Source organism: Homalodisca vitripennis, chromosome 1 (genome assembly GCF_021130785.1).
Source record: "Homalodisca vitripennis isolate AUS2020 chromosome 1, UT_GWSS_2.1, whole genome shotgun sequence".
In the NCBI taxonomy this organism is placed as follows: domain Eukaryota; kingdom Metazoa; phylum Arthropoda; class Insecta; order Hemiptera; family Cicadellidae; genus Homalodisca; species Homalodisca vitripennis.
In genome coordinates, this window is record NC_060207.1 from 4463053 (window position 1) to 4479815 (window position 16763).

The window sequence follows — 16763 nt, forward strand, 5'->3', positions numbered from 1 at the left end:
TTAACAATTTAAAACACCATGTTTTAAGCATCAAAAGAGTTGAAAAAGACTAACTGTTTTCACTACATTGTGATTGTCATAGCCCAATAAATGGATCAAAACCATATACTAATGTGATATAAAACCATATCTTCATAAAATTTGTCTTGTAGAAAGAAGTTTACTTATAATTTTGTTTTCAAATACAGCCTATAATCAAAACTGTGATGACCTAAATCTTATAGAATCTAGTAGTGTATAAACTACAAAACACCATTGTAAGGGGAGAAATTGTCCATATTTTGTGTTTGTTGATTAGTTTTGTAAGTTTTAACAAATTAATATTTTCATGCTGGCTAACCCATGTATTTCTCAATGATAAAGTGATTCTTAATTTAGCCAAATCAAAATAAAAGTAATATTTTCTGTTCTACAGGAATGGAGATGAGTGGTACCACTATCGTAAAGCAATAACACCAATACTAAATACAAAGTTATTGCAGACTTATTTAGATAGACAACATGTTGTAGCTAACAGATTCACTGATTATATAGAAAAACAGAAAAACGAAGATGGAACATTAACTGATCTCTATTCACATTTGTTAAAGTTTTCAATTGAAGGTAAGTTAAAGTACGTAATTAATGTGTGTTACTCATTAAGATATATTTTACTACAATTTTCATTGGCAATCAGAAATTTAACAGATAGCTTTATAAAACTGCTGATAAACTGATAGCTTTATGACGGGACAGACCTATATTGCCTGAAGGCGTATGAGAAAAATTAATCTCATGTCCGGATTTTAAGTACAGTGAAATATATTATCATATCTAAACTGGATTATTTCATATTATAATCAATTACTTAAATTTTTAGAATAAAATAAATTATTAGATGTAGAACAGCATGGGTTTTTGCCAGACTAATCGTCTGTTACAGGTAGTTGGATAATCTACTTATTATTCTAAGAACCTTCTTTTGCCAAATAAAGACCCTTTTAGCTGAACTTGAATCACCCCAAAGGTGTATACAATAGCTTAAATGAGTATGAAGCCCTCCTCATTCACTTATATTCAATCCTTCAACTTCCTTAGAAATAAGTAACTCTGGACAGTTTTTTACAAAGATTATTGACATGTTCATCGCAACAGAGTTTGCTATCTAAGTGGATACCAAACAATTTTGCAGGTTTAAATAGGTTGTGTACACCTGATTAGTTTTTTAATGTAAATATTATTTGTTCTGTCTTGGTATCATTTACATGTCATTAACAGAAAACCAGTGTTTTGCTTGTTCTAATGATCTCTAAAATTTACATTTTACATCCAAGTTATCGAAACCGGAGTTACTAATGGTTGTATTACATGCATAGAGAACAGAGAAAGATTAAACATTATAACCAAAATCATTCGCAAACCTTGCACAACCTTAAAGACATAACTTGCACCAGTGGAATCCTCTACTTATAAAGACCAATTAATTTTACCTATATAGTTTATATTTGTAATATTACTCGTTGTGAGCTGATCTGAATGCCGCACGTACATTCAACATATTGCGACTTTGACATATCGGCAAATAAAGTGCATGATAATATTTCTTTGTCAGATTTGTTGTCAGATAGTCTGGGTGATTATAAACCGGTGGTATGTGAATTGGGTTGTGAAAATTGATAGTGACAGTGACAACAATTCATCATTATCTGAGATTATTATTCGTCTTGCCCAAAGAATTCATCAAACACCACTATGGATACACTCACTGTTAAATGAAGTAGTAAATTCTTTCCATTTTTATTAAAAAATTCATATTTTATACATTTACAGTATCTTACTATCTCAAGTCATGTGAAAGTTACATGGAGTGAAACTTGGAAAACAAAACATTTACAATACCTACACATTTTTCAATTTATGTACAAATAAAAAACTATACTCTAGTAAGTGCATATTTGTATTATTTTAACATTTTCTCTGGTTTCTAACACAAAAATTGATATATAACACGTATTACTTAGCATTTAGAATATATTAAAAAAATATATCTGGAAGATTTGCTGCGCTAAGACAAAGACCAGTGTATCATGCTGGGAGTTTCTTATTATCTATTGGAGGGTTAAGGAAGGCCATCTCAGCCCAGCAAACAATCAATTATGGCGTTCCCCAAGGCTCACAACTTTTTATTTGCTATCTTGGAGGGATAACCAAAAATATTAATCAAAGTAAAATGTGTTTATATGCAGATGACACTAATGGTAGTAACAGGCAATCCAAAGGAAGAGATAGAGATTTCTGCCTATATTGAGCTAGCAGCCATTGAAGAATTCTTAAAAAATCATAATCTGTTATTGAATTAAAAAAAAATTCAATTTCATAACGTTCTCGACAAAACAAAATCGGTACAAAATTGAACCATCACTTATAATTGGCAATGATCTCATAACGCAAGAAAATTAAGATTTTTAGGTTTAATCATAGATAAACATCTTCCTAGGAATAACCATGTTGACAACGTATTAAATAAAATTTCATCTGGAATCTACACCTTACAGCGCATGTCAAAGTAATGTGACCAAAGTGCTCTAAAAAAATTATTATACACTCACTCATTCACATTTAACATATAGAATAAATATCTATGGAGCAACATCGAAACAAAATCTTGACGAGATACTAAAAATGCACAAAAAAGCAGTTAGAATGATATTGAACCTAAACAGACGAGTTTCAGTAAAACACCTGTTTAGTGAGTTCAAAATTCCAACAATTTATAGTTTTTATGTTATGGAGGCCATTAAATATGTTAAAAGTAATTCTACAAAATGGTTAACAGTTGTAACGCATGACTACAATGCATGTAATAAAATCAGCACTAACAAACATAACTAGACATTCTATGAAATGAAAAAAGGATATATAGGGAAAAAATGTTTTAACTGTTTACCTAAAGAAATAAAATATTAAAATAGCAAAAAGGTTGATAGTGAAGTTAAGAAATATTTCACAAATAAAGCTCTACACTCAATTGGGGAATTATTCTCAAGCAATTAGCAGAAAACTGCTTAAAAAGTAACTAACTGTAAATATTAGTTTTAGTTTTACATGTTTATAGATATTGGCGCTTTTCATATACAGTTGATATTTACATTTAATGTAGCTCAATGTATGTTTTGGAATATAGAAAATTCTCTCTCATTGTCCCTACAGATTGTTATATTTTTACATTTTTTTGCCCATAACATTTGCTAGAAGTTGTTGCTAGGTGTTTTCTTAAGGTCATTGTGATTATTAATTTTTAACTGACCTTTAAAAGGAAATGTCACGAGATAGGGGGTGCAATTTGAAAATGTAAAGTTACCCCTCTTTGGAAAGGGGGGAAAATATTTTTACCCTCCAAAAAATCCACAAAGTATTTTAATAAGAATGGTGAAGGTTATACATCGATATCTCAATCCGTTTGTTATATAAGGTGCATTATGAAAGTAATGCACATATAAGAAAAATAGATTTATTCATCCTATTGTTACAAATGGTTAAAATTCTTCAAAATAGCCTCCTTCTGCATCATTACTCATGCGGAGATGATTCTGCCATGCCTAGAAAGCACCCTGGAACTCCTTGACTGGAATGCCTCTCAGGAACCTCATAACGTGAGCTTGGATGTTCTCCAACGACTCCCAGAGCTTTCCCTTCAGCTCTCTCTTCAGTCAGGGGAATGAAAACATTTATACAGAGTCAAGTCAAGGCTGAAAGGAGGCTGGGGCACATGGGGATCTTGTCCTAGGTCAGGTACTGGGTAATGACAAAGGCCTTGTGGTGGTAGAGCTTGAAGACGTTTTTGATTTCAGGCCTTGACGTGCGTGACCAGGCGTTTCGGTCTCTTGTGCACCTCCAGATAAAAGATTGCATTGATAGTTTGTCCTTGGGGTAAAAACACAGGATGGTTTCTCGGATGTCAAAGAAGACAATCAGCATTGTTTTGATGCAAGACTTGCTCATGCACTCTTTTGGGAGATTGTGTGTGTGTGTCAGATCTCAAAATACAAACATTTTATAAGTTTCTATTGGATTCGTCCCAAACCCAAAACTTAATGGTGTACCGCTGTTTCAGAGAGCGCTCTATCGCGCCGTGACACAATTGAAAAACAGATTTTGTGCAAAGACATGTCCTATCACTCTTATTGCTTGGAGCGAACTGAGACTGGGCGCGCATGGAAGGGCAGAACACTCACCACGTTGTCCGACCGGTCCGAGCACACTGCAATGAATAGTCGCATTACAATAAAATCTGTGCAGTACATCCATAATGCACCCTGTATATCCAGGCGTATCAGGACTTAAATTACACTCTGAGATGTAAAGGGTATTTGCCCATAACTTTTGCTAGGAAGATTGTAGAGATGTTTTATTCATGTTATTGTGTTTCTCTCGAATATACCTTTAAAATGATATGTCATAAGATAAGGGTTGCAATTTTAAAATTTAAAGTTACCCCTTATACCCCCCTGTGAAAAAGAGGAAAATTTTTTTATCCTCTAAAAAAGTGTTTTAATAAGTATGATGAAGATTGTACATCGATATCTCAATCCATTTGGAATATATCCAGGTGTATCAGGACTTAATTTATATCCTGTATGTATAATCTGCTAGGAGGGAGGGAAAAATGGCCTCCTTTTTGGTTCAGCACAGGAAATGGGGTCCTATTGAAATGTACATGGATGAACTCTTAAAAGATGTGATAAAAGGTATATTTAACTATATAGCAATAAGTGAAAGATATGTCAATTTACGTACATGTCCCAGGTATCTCAATATTGTGTCCTGGAAAACTAGTGCCGTGCTTGGATTCCCAAGAACCACACGTGACAGAAATAGCTCAAGCTAGCATCGACTTTATGGATGGATTGTATCAAACTTTGATAGAACCCCCTCTTTGGAAAATATTCAAAACAAAAGGATACAAAAAACTGGAGTCTGCACAGGTAACTCTTAACAGGTAAAAAATGTAACATTTTAATTTATTTTAGTGCATTATTTGTACAAGTCACATTTGGATAATGAGATTTCCATATTAAATTAATTTCAAACTTTGTAGATTAATTGGAGGAAAGTACTTTAGTTAAATCAAGTGTTTGCAATAGTGGAGACTTGTGGGCAGTATATCCATGCTTGGTGGTGCAGTGAGATCTGTTCTCCTGATTTATTTCAATATTTTACATATTGAGTTAAAAGTAGCTGTTATTAAACGATCATGATTTATTACTGAAAACTAAAAACATAAATCCAATGAATGAAAATGTTTTTACAATGAATAGTAGCTGACCAACAGTGCACATATACATACTTAAACTGAATAAAAGTTACTATACATTTCATTATTTTATTTGAATTTGCTGTTAATTGTTTAAAATACAATAAGTCAAGAGTAAATTAATTTTACACCAAATTCTATTTAAAAAAGTAATGGTGTACCAGACAGATTATAAATGTCTCAAACTCAGTGATAAATGTTAGAATAAATATACATTTCACAGTCTTGCCCTAGATTTTACTATAAAAATAATCACTGTAACTCAGTTTATTAGGAATTTGCTAATAACAATAGTTTTCTTGAATGAAAAATATTCTAAAGGCCAGTTACATATACATACTGTATGCTTTTGGGTAATATTTTAAATAAATAGTCGTCAAGGGAAATGTCAATGGCCGAGCGGTCTGACATTGGACTTTTGGTCTGAGTCAGAGATAGCGCAGGCTCAAATCATTTCTGTACCCATAGCACTTTTTATCAGTACCATCGACCTTGTACTGTATCGGACTCTCCCTCTTATTCTGTTTGATAAGATCCTCCTCGCACAGGCCAGTGGTCCATGAGGACAGGCAGAATAAGGTTTAAAAGGGGATTGGTCTTTCCTTATCGTTTCCCTACATATTGTAACTGCTGTAGGCAATACAAATTTTCAGTTACATAAACCATTTACTCTACAATGCATGTCTTACATATGTTAAATACTATGGCCAAAAACGTTTTGCTCATTGGGAACATTTTGGTGTAAAAAGTTGAGTCCAACAATAAATTACAGTGTTGTAAAAGCAACATGTTTACTGAAGTAATATCACCAAATGTGTGTGTTATGTTGATTGTACTAATTTCAGGTTGCTAAAAGAAATTGTGTTATCAATGTGTGAGGAACATAACAAAGGATCCTTACAAGACCAGCCATTTATGGAAGTCTTGCTCAGCAACCAGTCTCTGACCTGGGATGATCTCATGATGCTTGTTGTGGAAGTTTTCCTTGGAGGTATTGATGCAGTAAGTCTTTTTGTGATTTTCATCCATCCATTCAAAGCTGTATAGTTAAGTAATCACCCACTTACATAAATTTGGTGAACTGTGAATTTGAACTGTATAGGGTTTTTCATTTTGGGCGGGTTGATGTTGTCAGCCATGGCGGCCATGTTGTTTTGGTGCCAGAGATTTCATTAGTGTATTTTTGTTCAGTAAGTGCTGCCATTTTATGACAAGTTACACGATTGAGCAGCACATTCAGATGATTAAACTTTATTATCAAAATGAGTGTTCACTAGTTAAAACGTTATGTGAGTTGCCACCATTTTACGACAGACGCGTAGGCCCTTCAATGTCAACTCTTCAATGTTTGGTAGCTAAATTTGAGAAGACTGTTTCGGTTAACAACCAGCCTACACCCAGACAGGAACAGCAGATCTACCGAAAACATCGCTGCTGTCCGTGAAGGTGTGCCGAGGAATCCGAGGCAGTCAATTCCTCGCCGTGCGCAAGAAATCGGCCTGTCGCAAACATCAACTTGGTGAATTTTGCGTCAGGATTTAGGTCTGCATCCGTACAAAATCCAACTGACTCATAAGTTCAAAGTTTATGACCATAAATCACGCCGTTTGTTCGCCGATGGGCTTTGGAAGAGGACACTAATTTTGGCCGAAAAATTATCTTCAGCGACGAAGCACATTTCTGGATGAATGGTTACGTTAACAAGCATAGTTGCCGTATTGGACAACGCCAACCCACATGAGGTTCACCAGGTAGCGATGCATCCACAAAAAGTTACTGTTTGTTGTATAATTTCATCTCAACATCTACCCGCCCAAAATGAAAAAACCCTTTACATAAAATAACTGACTTATTATCACTGACTTGCATTTAATAGTTTTACAAGATTAATTTAATTTACAAAATCTGTGTGCATCTTACATTTTCAAAGTAATGTACATGTTCTGTTTACAAGCCGGCTATACTGGTGGCCATCTTGATGAAACGATACGAACATTGGGAGTGCCGATGGCCGAGTGGTCAATGATGTTCTACTTTAGGTCTGAGTTAGAGATAGCGCAGGTTCAACTCTTGTCTGTGACCTTTGCACTTTTATCGACCTTGTAATGTATCGACTCTCCCTCTTATTCTGTTTGATGAGATCCTCGCACAGGCCAGTAGCCCATAAGGATGAGTAGAATAATGTTTAAAAAGTATTGGCCACTCCTTAAAAAAAAAGCTTCAGACACTTACAATTTTATTTTTAATCACAAGATTCAGATTCTGTATTGAACATATTCTTGGAGAATAGAACAAAAGTAAAACAATGTTTGTGTTAAAAAAATGTGAAAATGTTAGTGTTTTGTACAACTTAAGAAATGTTAGTCAAAGAGCGTATAATGTATTTATTTGTACTCTTGACCACGTGCACAGGTGAGGAACTCGCTGATGCAGTAGATGGTTCTGTCTATGAGCCAGTGTTGCAGAGATGTTTTGTATTGCGCTTGACCACTTGCACAGGTGAGGAACTCGCTGTTGCAGTAGATGGTTCTGTCTATGAGCCAGTGTTGTAGAGATGTTTTGTATAGTGCATGACCACTTGCACAGGTGAGGAACTTGCTGATGCAGTAGATGGTTCTGTCTATGAGCCAGTGTTGTAGAGATGTTTTGTATTGCGCTTGACCACTTGCACAGGTGAGGAACTTGCTGATGCAGTAGATGGTTCTGTCTATGAGCCAGTGTTGTACAGATATTTTGTATTGCATTTGACCACTTGCACAGGTGAGGAACTCGCTGATGCAGTAGATGGTTCTGTCTATGAGCCAGTGTTGCAGAGATGTTTTGTATTGTGCTTGACCACTTGCACAGGTGAGGAACTCGCTGATGCAGTAGATGGTTCTGTCTATGAGCCAGTGTTGTAGAGATGTTTTGTATAGTGCATGACCACTTGCACAGGTGAGGAACTTGCTGATGCAGTAGATGGTTCTGTCTATGAGCCAGTGTTGTAGAGATATTTTGTATTGCATTTGACCACTTGCACAGGTAAGAAACTCGCTGATGCAGTAGATGGTTCTGTCTATGAGCCAGTGTTGCAGAGATGTTTTGTATAGTGCATGACCACTTGCACAGGTGAGGAACTTGCTGATGCAGTAGATGGTTCTGTCTATGAGCCAGTGTTGTAGAGATATTTTGTATTGCATTTGACCACTTGCACAGGTAAGAAACTCGCTGATGCAGTAGATGGTTCTGTCTATGAGCCAGTGTTGCAGAGATGTTTTGTATTGTGCTTGACCACTTGCACAGGTGAGGAACTCGCTGATGCAGTAGATGGTTCTGTCTATGAGCCAGTGTTGTAGAGATGTTTTGTATAGTGCATGACCACTTGCACAGGTGAGGAACTTGCTGATGCAGTAGATGGTTCTGTCTATGAGCCAGTGTTGTAGAGATATTTTGTATAGTGCATGACCACTTGCACAGGTGAGGAACTTGCTGATGCAGTAGATGGTTCTGTCTTTGAGCCAGTGTTGCAGAGATGTTTTCTTCAGCTTCATGTAGTTTTGTATTTTTAGCTCTGTAGGAAGAGTCTTGCACCAGCATATCCAAGCTTCTTTTAAAAAAAAGTTGTCCTGTGAGTTAGTAGGAAGAAGACATCACCAGGTCCATCACTGTACCCTGAGAGATTCCACTTCTCATTGTCAGTGGAGCTGGTTTCCCTTCCTGTGACTGTCCATTTAGATATTGGTGTAATTCAATAATTTGTTGATGTTCACTTAAAATTATACAAGATGTTTTATTTTAAACATTAATCAATTTTTTATATTATAATTGGATATTCATAAAAAAATCTTAAACTTTAGGTATTTAACCTTTTAACCCTCTCCCGCTCGCAAGGCATGAATCGGCACGGCCACCACATAGCCACTGCAGCTTAAACGGCACAGATTGGCACGCACTGCTTTACCCCCTAGAGCCGATAAGTGCTGCTCTCGTGTAGCAATATTTTGTACTACTACGGGTTGTTTGCTATCAGGAGACCATTTACTTTACTTTTACAGTAGATTTATTCCATTATTTTACTATTTATATTACTTGTGCGGAAACAATGGCGGGTTGTAGTCGGGTGGCATTGAGGATGTAGTTCGGAGTGATCACAGTGGCAATGGCAGTGACGGTGAGCCAGACAATGACCTTCACCAAGTAACTGCGCAACAAACAACCCCGCACCATCGGCGCCCATCTGTCCGTGTGTCCCCTCCCTGGTCTCGTACAATCAACTTCATTGAACCAATATATAGTAAAATAATTATTATATATAATTATAGTTAATTACAATGACAGAACGTGTGTAAGTTGAGGCGCCGTGTATTTTGACCGAGCGCGACCGGCAGAGCGAATTAATAGAGGTTAGAAGCACTGTGAGCGCCTGGAAACAATACGAGCAGGAGAGGGTTAAATATATAAAAGTATATACGTTACAAAAATAATTTTAAAAGCAATTGGATACATATTAATTGTATCTTTAAAATGGAATATGTTGCATAAGTCTAAGACAGGTAATAAGAATGTACAAATATTTGAAGTTAACATTCTTTTAACATTCTTGTTATGGGGTGAAACTCAAGATATTTTCACCACAGCTAACTCTTTATTTTACACTTAAGTATTATTTATATATATATATATATATATATATATATATTCAGTATATATATATATATATATATATATATATATATATATATTCAGTATATATATATATATATATATATATATATATATATATATATATTCAGTATATATATATATATATTCAGTATATAAAATTCAGTTCAATTTTGATTTTACATTTTGATTTTCACTTTACCATTTCATACATTTATTATTATTTGTTCTTACATTTGTCTTGTTTGTAAAATGTTTGTTCTGTTAATCCTGCAAAATTGGATAGGACTTGTATTGATTTTAAACAGCTTTACCCAGGTGCAGAAAATGGACAATTTAAACCAAACATAGCATTAGATCTCTAATTAAACATTTTTTAATGAGGTGAAAATGTTTCGTGGTTATATTTAAAATTACACTTCATCCCAAATTAATTCCATATCATCAACCATATGATATATTTTCATAGTTTCATTTTAATTTTAGGAAAAATACAATAAAAGTAATTAAAATATTTCCTGTTATTCTCATACTAAAACTACACCTGCATGTTAAACTTATGAACGTATGTTCAGACAGGCATTGATTAACCCCCTTTTTAATTATAAGTGGATATAGTATCTTAGCCCTTTAAGGAGTAATGACGTTCTGGAACGTCACTACATCATTTGTTCATAGGAGTAAGGATGTGAGAAACATAATACACTCCCAAAATAGTAAGAAAAATTTTGTTTTATTCTTTAATGAAAATCAGATATTATTACTATAAAAAGCTAACATTTACTTTTGTTAAGAAAACACAAAGGCTAAAATTTGTTTTTTGTGTGAAAGTGCTCGAAACATGGATGTATACACAGTGGCAAACCACACTCTTTACATTCAAATGTCGTATCCTTCCTCTTCTTTTCTCTGCTTGAGGAATGAGAACAGACGTAGCATCTCTTTTGTGTCTTCCGTGTCTGACCTTCTGGCATCGGCAGTGGGCGGGGGAAGTGTCTGCCGGTCAGGCGGAGCGGATGTTGGTCTCTGGTAGCGGCTACTATTTTCACATGATTTTTAATATGACGTTCTTGAACGTCAATACTATTTTGTAACAAACACCTATACTCAAAAATCTATTTTTATTTCAAATGTATTAGGGGAATTAATACTATCTCTTTAACCATGCATGGTAAAAAAGTAAAAAAAGGGTAAAACTGTGGTAAAAATTTAAAAAATATGAATTGGTTATTGTAAATTGATTAGTTGCACAGAATGAGTAGTGTTTATTAACCATTTAACATGGCTAGCCTGTTATTTAACAAATATCATGTATTCACCATAAAATAACTACACACCTTTCGAACATTGAACTGAGATGAAGTGGTAGAAAACAATTATTTTCCTTTGTAATGTCCACAATTTAATATTAACATTTCCCTTACAATAATTACTCATTGTTTTAATTTTTCAGACATCTACAACTGTGACATTTACACTTCACTATTTGTCAAAAGACTCCACCATACAGACAAAGGCTCGGAATGATAAATCATTACAATACATCCGTGCCTGTTTGAAGGAGACCCTGCGTTTGTCTCCCACAGCTGGAGCAAACAGCAGATATTTGGCGAAGGACGCTCTCATTGGAGGCTACCACATACCAGCTGGAGTAAGTATACTGGTTTCAATATTAACTTTTATAAATAAAATTCAAGTTTTTAGAAATATGTGTCTGTATGTTTGTCGAGTTTTCTGCTCTTTAGTCTAAGAAATCTGTTTAGTTATTCAGACTTAATTTTTCAGACTCTTGTATCAGCATTCAGCTCCGTCACTTGCCGCAACCCAGAATACTTTGAGTCACCTGAAGTTTACTTGCCAGAGAGGTGGTTGAGGACCAAACAACAGAGAAACTTGAACCTTCATCCTTACGCATCTCTGCCTTTTGGCCACGGTCCTCGAGTATGTCCAGGGAAACATCTTGCAATGTCAGAGATGGCTGTTCTTATTGCTGCTGTAAGTATATAACCTGCAGGTACTTGACAGTATCCTTACGCATCTCTGCCTTTTGGCCACGGTCCTCGAGTTTGTCCAGGGAAACATCTTGCAATGTCAGAGATGGCTGTTCTTATTGCTGCTGTAAGTATATAACCTGCAGGTACTTGACAGTATCCTTACGCATCTCTGCCTTTTGGCCACGGTCCTCGAGTTTGTCCAGGGAAACATCTTGCAATGTCAGAGATGGCTGTTCTTATTGCTGCTGTAAGTATATAACCTGCAGGTACTTGACAGTATCCTTACGCATCTCTGCCTTTTGGCCACGGTCCTCGAGTTTGTCCAGGGAAACATCTTGCAATGTCAGAGATGGCTGTTCTTATTGCTGCTGTAAGTATATAACCTGCAGGTACTTGACAGTTAAAATATCTTACTCATACTTTTAACTTTTTAATTATTAGTCAATGAAATTGGACATTCTGAAATACAAAAATTGTAATTTTATTATCTTAATTTATTTGTATTTATATGTTTTATTGTTTCTTATTGTACATATGAACAAACATACAAAGTTTCAAAAAATTAGTATCTGTATAACTGAGTATTCATTTTTTTTTTTAATTTTTGGTATTTGTGTTGTGCTCCACAGACCAATTCACACCTTTTTCAAAAATAAACATGATGGGATGGTTTTGTTTTCTTTTGCTGGTGAAAAAGTAGACTGTAACTTTTAATATTTATTTGTATGATAAAATCTGTAAAAATTTTAAATTAAAAATTATACAACAAGATTGTACAATTTTTACATTTTGGTATAGAAAATGTGTGACTTTTTATCTAAATACATTTATATGCACTTTTTTGTTTCCCATGTAAGTATGAACAAGCAAAATTTCAAAATAGTAAATATCTGTAACACCGTGTTTTGAATTTTCGTATGCTGTGTGCACCTTCTCCTTTGGCTGCCTCGGGCAGCAGGTTGAGGAACTTGGGCCCCAGGTAGGAAGGCTTCTCTTCAAAGATGATCAAGTGATGTCGGTAGAGTAAAGTTCAAGGCCTGTTGAGTGTTGTATTTGTGTCTATCGATACCTCTCTGTAGCTGTAGAGTGCTAGCGTAAGTGGGCACCTCTAAAGATGTACAGGCAAACCACTGTTAGAACATTCAGTTCTTTAAAATTCTGTTGACAGCTGTCTCTGTTGTTGAGTTCTGCAAGCACTCTAATAGCTTTTTTCTGGTGTACCATGACTTGCTGCAACTTTGTTGCCGATGAGTTACCCCAAACTCAGAGTCCGTACCGCAGGTGTGATTCAAAGATTGCATGATATGCAATTTTTGCTACTCTGGTCCTACTTTTGGATTTAATCCTCTTGATGACGTAGAGGCTGCTACATAATTTACGGCGTAGGTTGTGAATATGAGGGATCCATGTCAGTTGCTCATCAATAGTTATTCCCAAATACTTGGCCTCTTTGGATATTTCTATATCTGCAAGTCGTCCAACTTGGTCTCCTTTCCTGCCAAACACCAGTTGTTGGATTTTATCTTCATTTACAACCAGGCTATTACTATGGCAGTATTGTATAGCCATATTTAGTGCCACTGATGAACGGACTTTGAGCATGTCAGGGAGCTTTTCACTGAGAAGGAGAACAGTATTGTCTGCATACATCAGTGTTTCGTTATATTGCGCCAGATATTCTGGGAGGTAATTTTTTAACAAGATAAAAAGTACAGGACCCAGTACAGAGCCTTGTGGGACACCTCTTAGCTCTGGAGTACTGGTTTTGATCTCATTAATTTTGGTACTCCTTTCTCTGTTTGTTTTAGCTCAACTATTTTGGTTCTTCCTGTTAAAAAACTTTTGAACCAGTTTGCAGTAGTTCCATTTATACCCAAGATCTTCATTTTGTTCATCAGTTGAGTGTATTCCAGGCTGTCAAAAGCATTGCTAAAGTCAAGTAGGATTGCTGTTGATGTGTTGCCAGCTTCGAGATTGTCTATGAGAAACTCAACAAGGGTGATAATGGCTGATATGGTAGATTTTCCCTTGAGAAAGCCGTGTTGATGTGGGGTAAGTAATTGATGAAGAGATATATGTTGAAGAAGTCTGTGAAGCGCTAATTTTTCAAACACTTTGGAGAATGTGGATATTAATGATATAGGATGGTAATTTTTGAGATCAAGACGGTCTCCTTTCTTTAACTTAGGAAATATTATTGAAATTTTGAGGTCAGTCGGGAAAATTCTATTTCTGAATGAATGATTGATGACATGTACAAGTGGTGTGGAAAGTTCTTCTTTACATGTCTTCAGAAGCTTTGCAGAGATATTGTCAATGCCAGTTGATGTCTTGTTCTTAAGAGACTCTATCACCTTTAGCACTTCATGTTCATTAGTTGGATAAAGAAACATATTCGGTATTTGTTGTGTATGGGTAGTATCTACTGGAGGCTGTTGAGGCATTTGATGTTGGCTTTTTACAAGGAGGTCATTTGCAGTATTAGTAAAAAATATGTTAAGGTGGTTACCAATTAGATTAAGATCTTGAATTTTGGCTCCATCTACATTGAGCTCCATTGTTACTTGTGTATTGTTGGTAGATTTCCGCTCACTATTGATTATGCTCCACAGTGCTTTACTTTTTTCATTAACTAGTGTAAAATGTTGAAAATCTGCACTCGCATAAATGTTGTCTCTCATATTTGGCAACTAGCTTTTATGAGCTGTAAGAAATCAAGTCAAAATAGATAATATATTTTTATTTTATTTATTATGAATAAAATGATACTAAGTACAATGCCATATGTCAAAAAATTTATACATTCTGAAAACCCTACTAACAGTACAATCAAACTTTGAAAGCTTATCATGTGATAACTTTGATCATAATTACAATTCAAGATTTAAAGCCAATTTACAATATCCCATACATCAACTGCGCCTTGTAGAAAAAACTTCAATATACACAGCAAAAAACTATACAATAACTTATCACAAAAATATAAACATTTAATCAATTCAAAAACATTTAAAAACAAACTAACAGACTTTTGGCTGGAAAAATACTATAGTATTGATGAGTATTTGATGAATCCTGAATTTTTAAATTGTATTTTAATATAGATTACATCAAGTTTGTTATGCTAGCTTGACATTATATATATTTATATATATACAATGTTACCTGTTTCTATAGCAATGCTATGTATAAACGTTTATGTAACAATAAAGACTAATTCAAAATTTAGTTACAAAATGATAAATATTCAAAAAGCTGATCTAGTCGGCTCTGGGGCACTTTTCAGAATCACCCGAGGACCAATCTCATCGGCTCTTGGCACTTAAAGAGTTAAAACGTATTGTAAAATATTGGCTATTGTGTTTAGTCTGAAGATTTAAATGTAGTCAAAGTTTAGTTAGAATAGAATCTAAGTATTAAATCTACTATAATAACTCAAAAGTTATATCAAGTAATGTGTTACAGATACTGGATAAATATATCCTAAAAAGCTGCAGTGAAGAGGACATTGGAATGGTTTTTAGAATGAACAGAATACCTGAAAAACCTGTAAATGTAACTTTCTTACCAATAAAATAAAGATGTTGAAGTACATGGAACAGTACATGAAAGTTATATCAAGTAATGTGTTAATGAGAACAGAGGTTCTTCAGAACAGAGGTTACAGATACTGGATAAATATATCCTAAAAAGCTGCAGTGAAGAGGACATTGGAATGGTTTTTAGAATGAAGAGAATACCTGAAAAACCTGTAAATGTAACTTTCTTACCAATAAAATAAAGATGTTGAAGTACATGGATAAAGTATCAATGTATTCCTAACCTGCCTAATTTTCATTGATATATCAGTATTGTAATTCATTTTTTCTTCATAAATGTACGTCTGCATTCAGATTAGTCTCTGTGAGGAGCCATAAAGAATAAGGTGTACCGCACGCTCCCTACAACTCCTGAAGACATGCGTGAAAGGATACGCAACGAGTGCAGCTCAATTGGCGAAGACGTTTTAATAAGGGTACAAAGAGTGCATGTGCAACGACTCAGAAAGTGCATTGAGGCAGAAGGGCGGCCCTTCGAATATTTTATTTGAACTTGTAAAGTTACTAAGCTATTAGAACTGGTCCTTTGGCGGCCATCTTCAAAAAATTTGAAAGTGTATTCCTTGTAATTAAAAGGTTAGCTATTGGATCACTTTAAAAAACTCACCCGGTATATATATATAAAAGATGAAGACAAACCTGAAAGCTATCATCTGATTTGACTGACTCTACCCCTGTCAAAATTAATTGTAGCAGAACTTAATGATCAGATCAGTTACCACTTGGAATTTCAATACAGCTTTAGAATGAATAAGTAAATGATAAATGCAATCGAAAGATTTGTAACGTTTTAACAGTAAAGGCTGTTGCTAGACTAATGTCTTTTTTCAGACTAAACTATGTGACCTGAGCATTCTTTGATCTTGTAACAGCACTCTTTTAGAAAAGCTATAACATTCAGCATTGGATGTATACCAAATCTTTATCTTAAAAGCTGCACACTGAAAATATATGTAAATGGGAGCTAGCCAGAGAATGCTCATTATAGTGTCTCAGCCAGATGTTTCAAATATTGTAGTATTATTCATTTATGTTTGCTCAATGTAGACAAATAAACACACGTTACTAGAAATATCAAAAACAATTATTATTAGCTTCTTCCATGATAATTCCAAGTCATCTATTGTTTTCCTAATAATGTTAAATAAACCAGTTATGTAAAATGAACTTTTATTGATATCTCCTCAAATTCAGTTCATATACAACATATACAAGTGCACCAAAGCAGTTTTTAGA

The 16763-nt window shown here is 34.8% G+C and overlaps 1 protein-coding gene across 1 annotated transcript in view; it reads left to right on the plus strand.

The window, feature by feature from the left end:
- Positions 1-15728, plus strand: part of LOC124356704 (probable cytochrome P450 49a1) — a 28398-nt gene extending 12670 nt beyond the window's left edge. The window contains 6 exon segments of the mRNA XM_046807869.1: positions 416-603; positions 4786-4978; positions 6139-6295; positions 11388-11585; positions 11720-11929; positions 15394-15728. Of these exon segments, the coding sequence (XP_046663825.1) occupies positions 416-603; positions 4786-4978; positions 6139-6295; positions 11388-11585; positions 11720-11929; positions 15394-15507 (1060 nt within the window). The 3' untranslated portion in view covers positions 15508-15728.
- The last annotated feature ends 1035 nt before the right edge of the window (positions 15729-16763 follow it).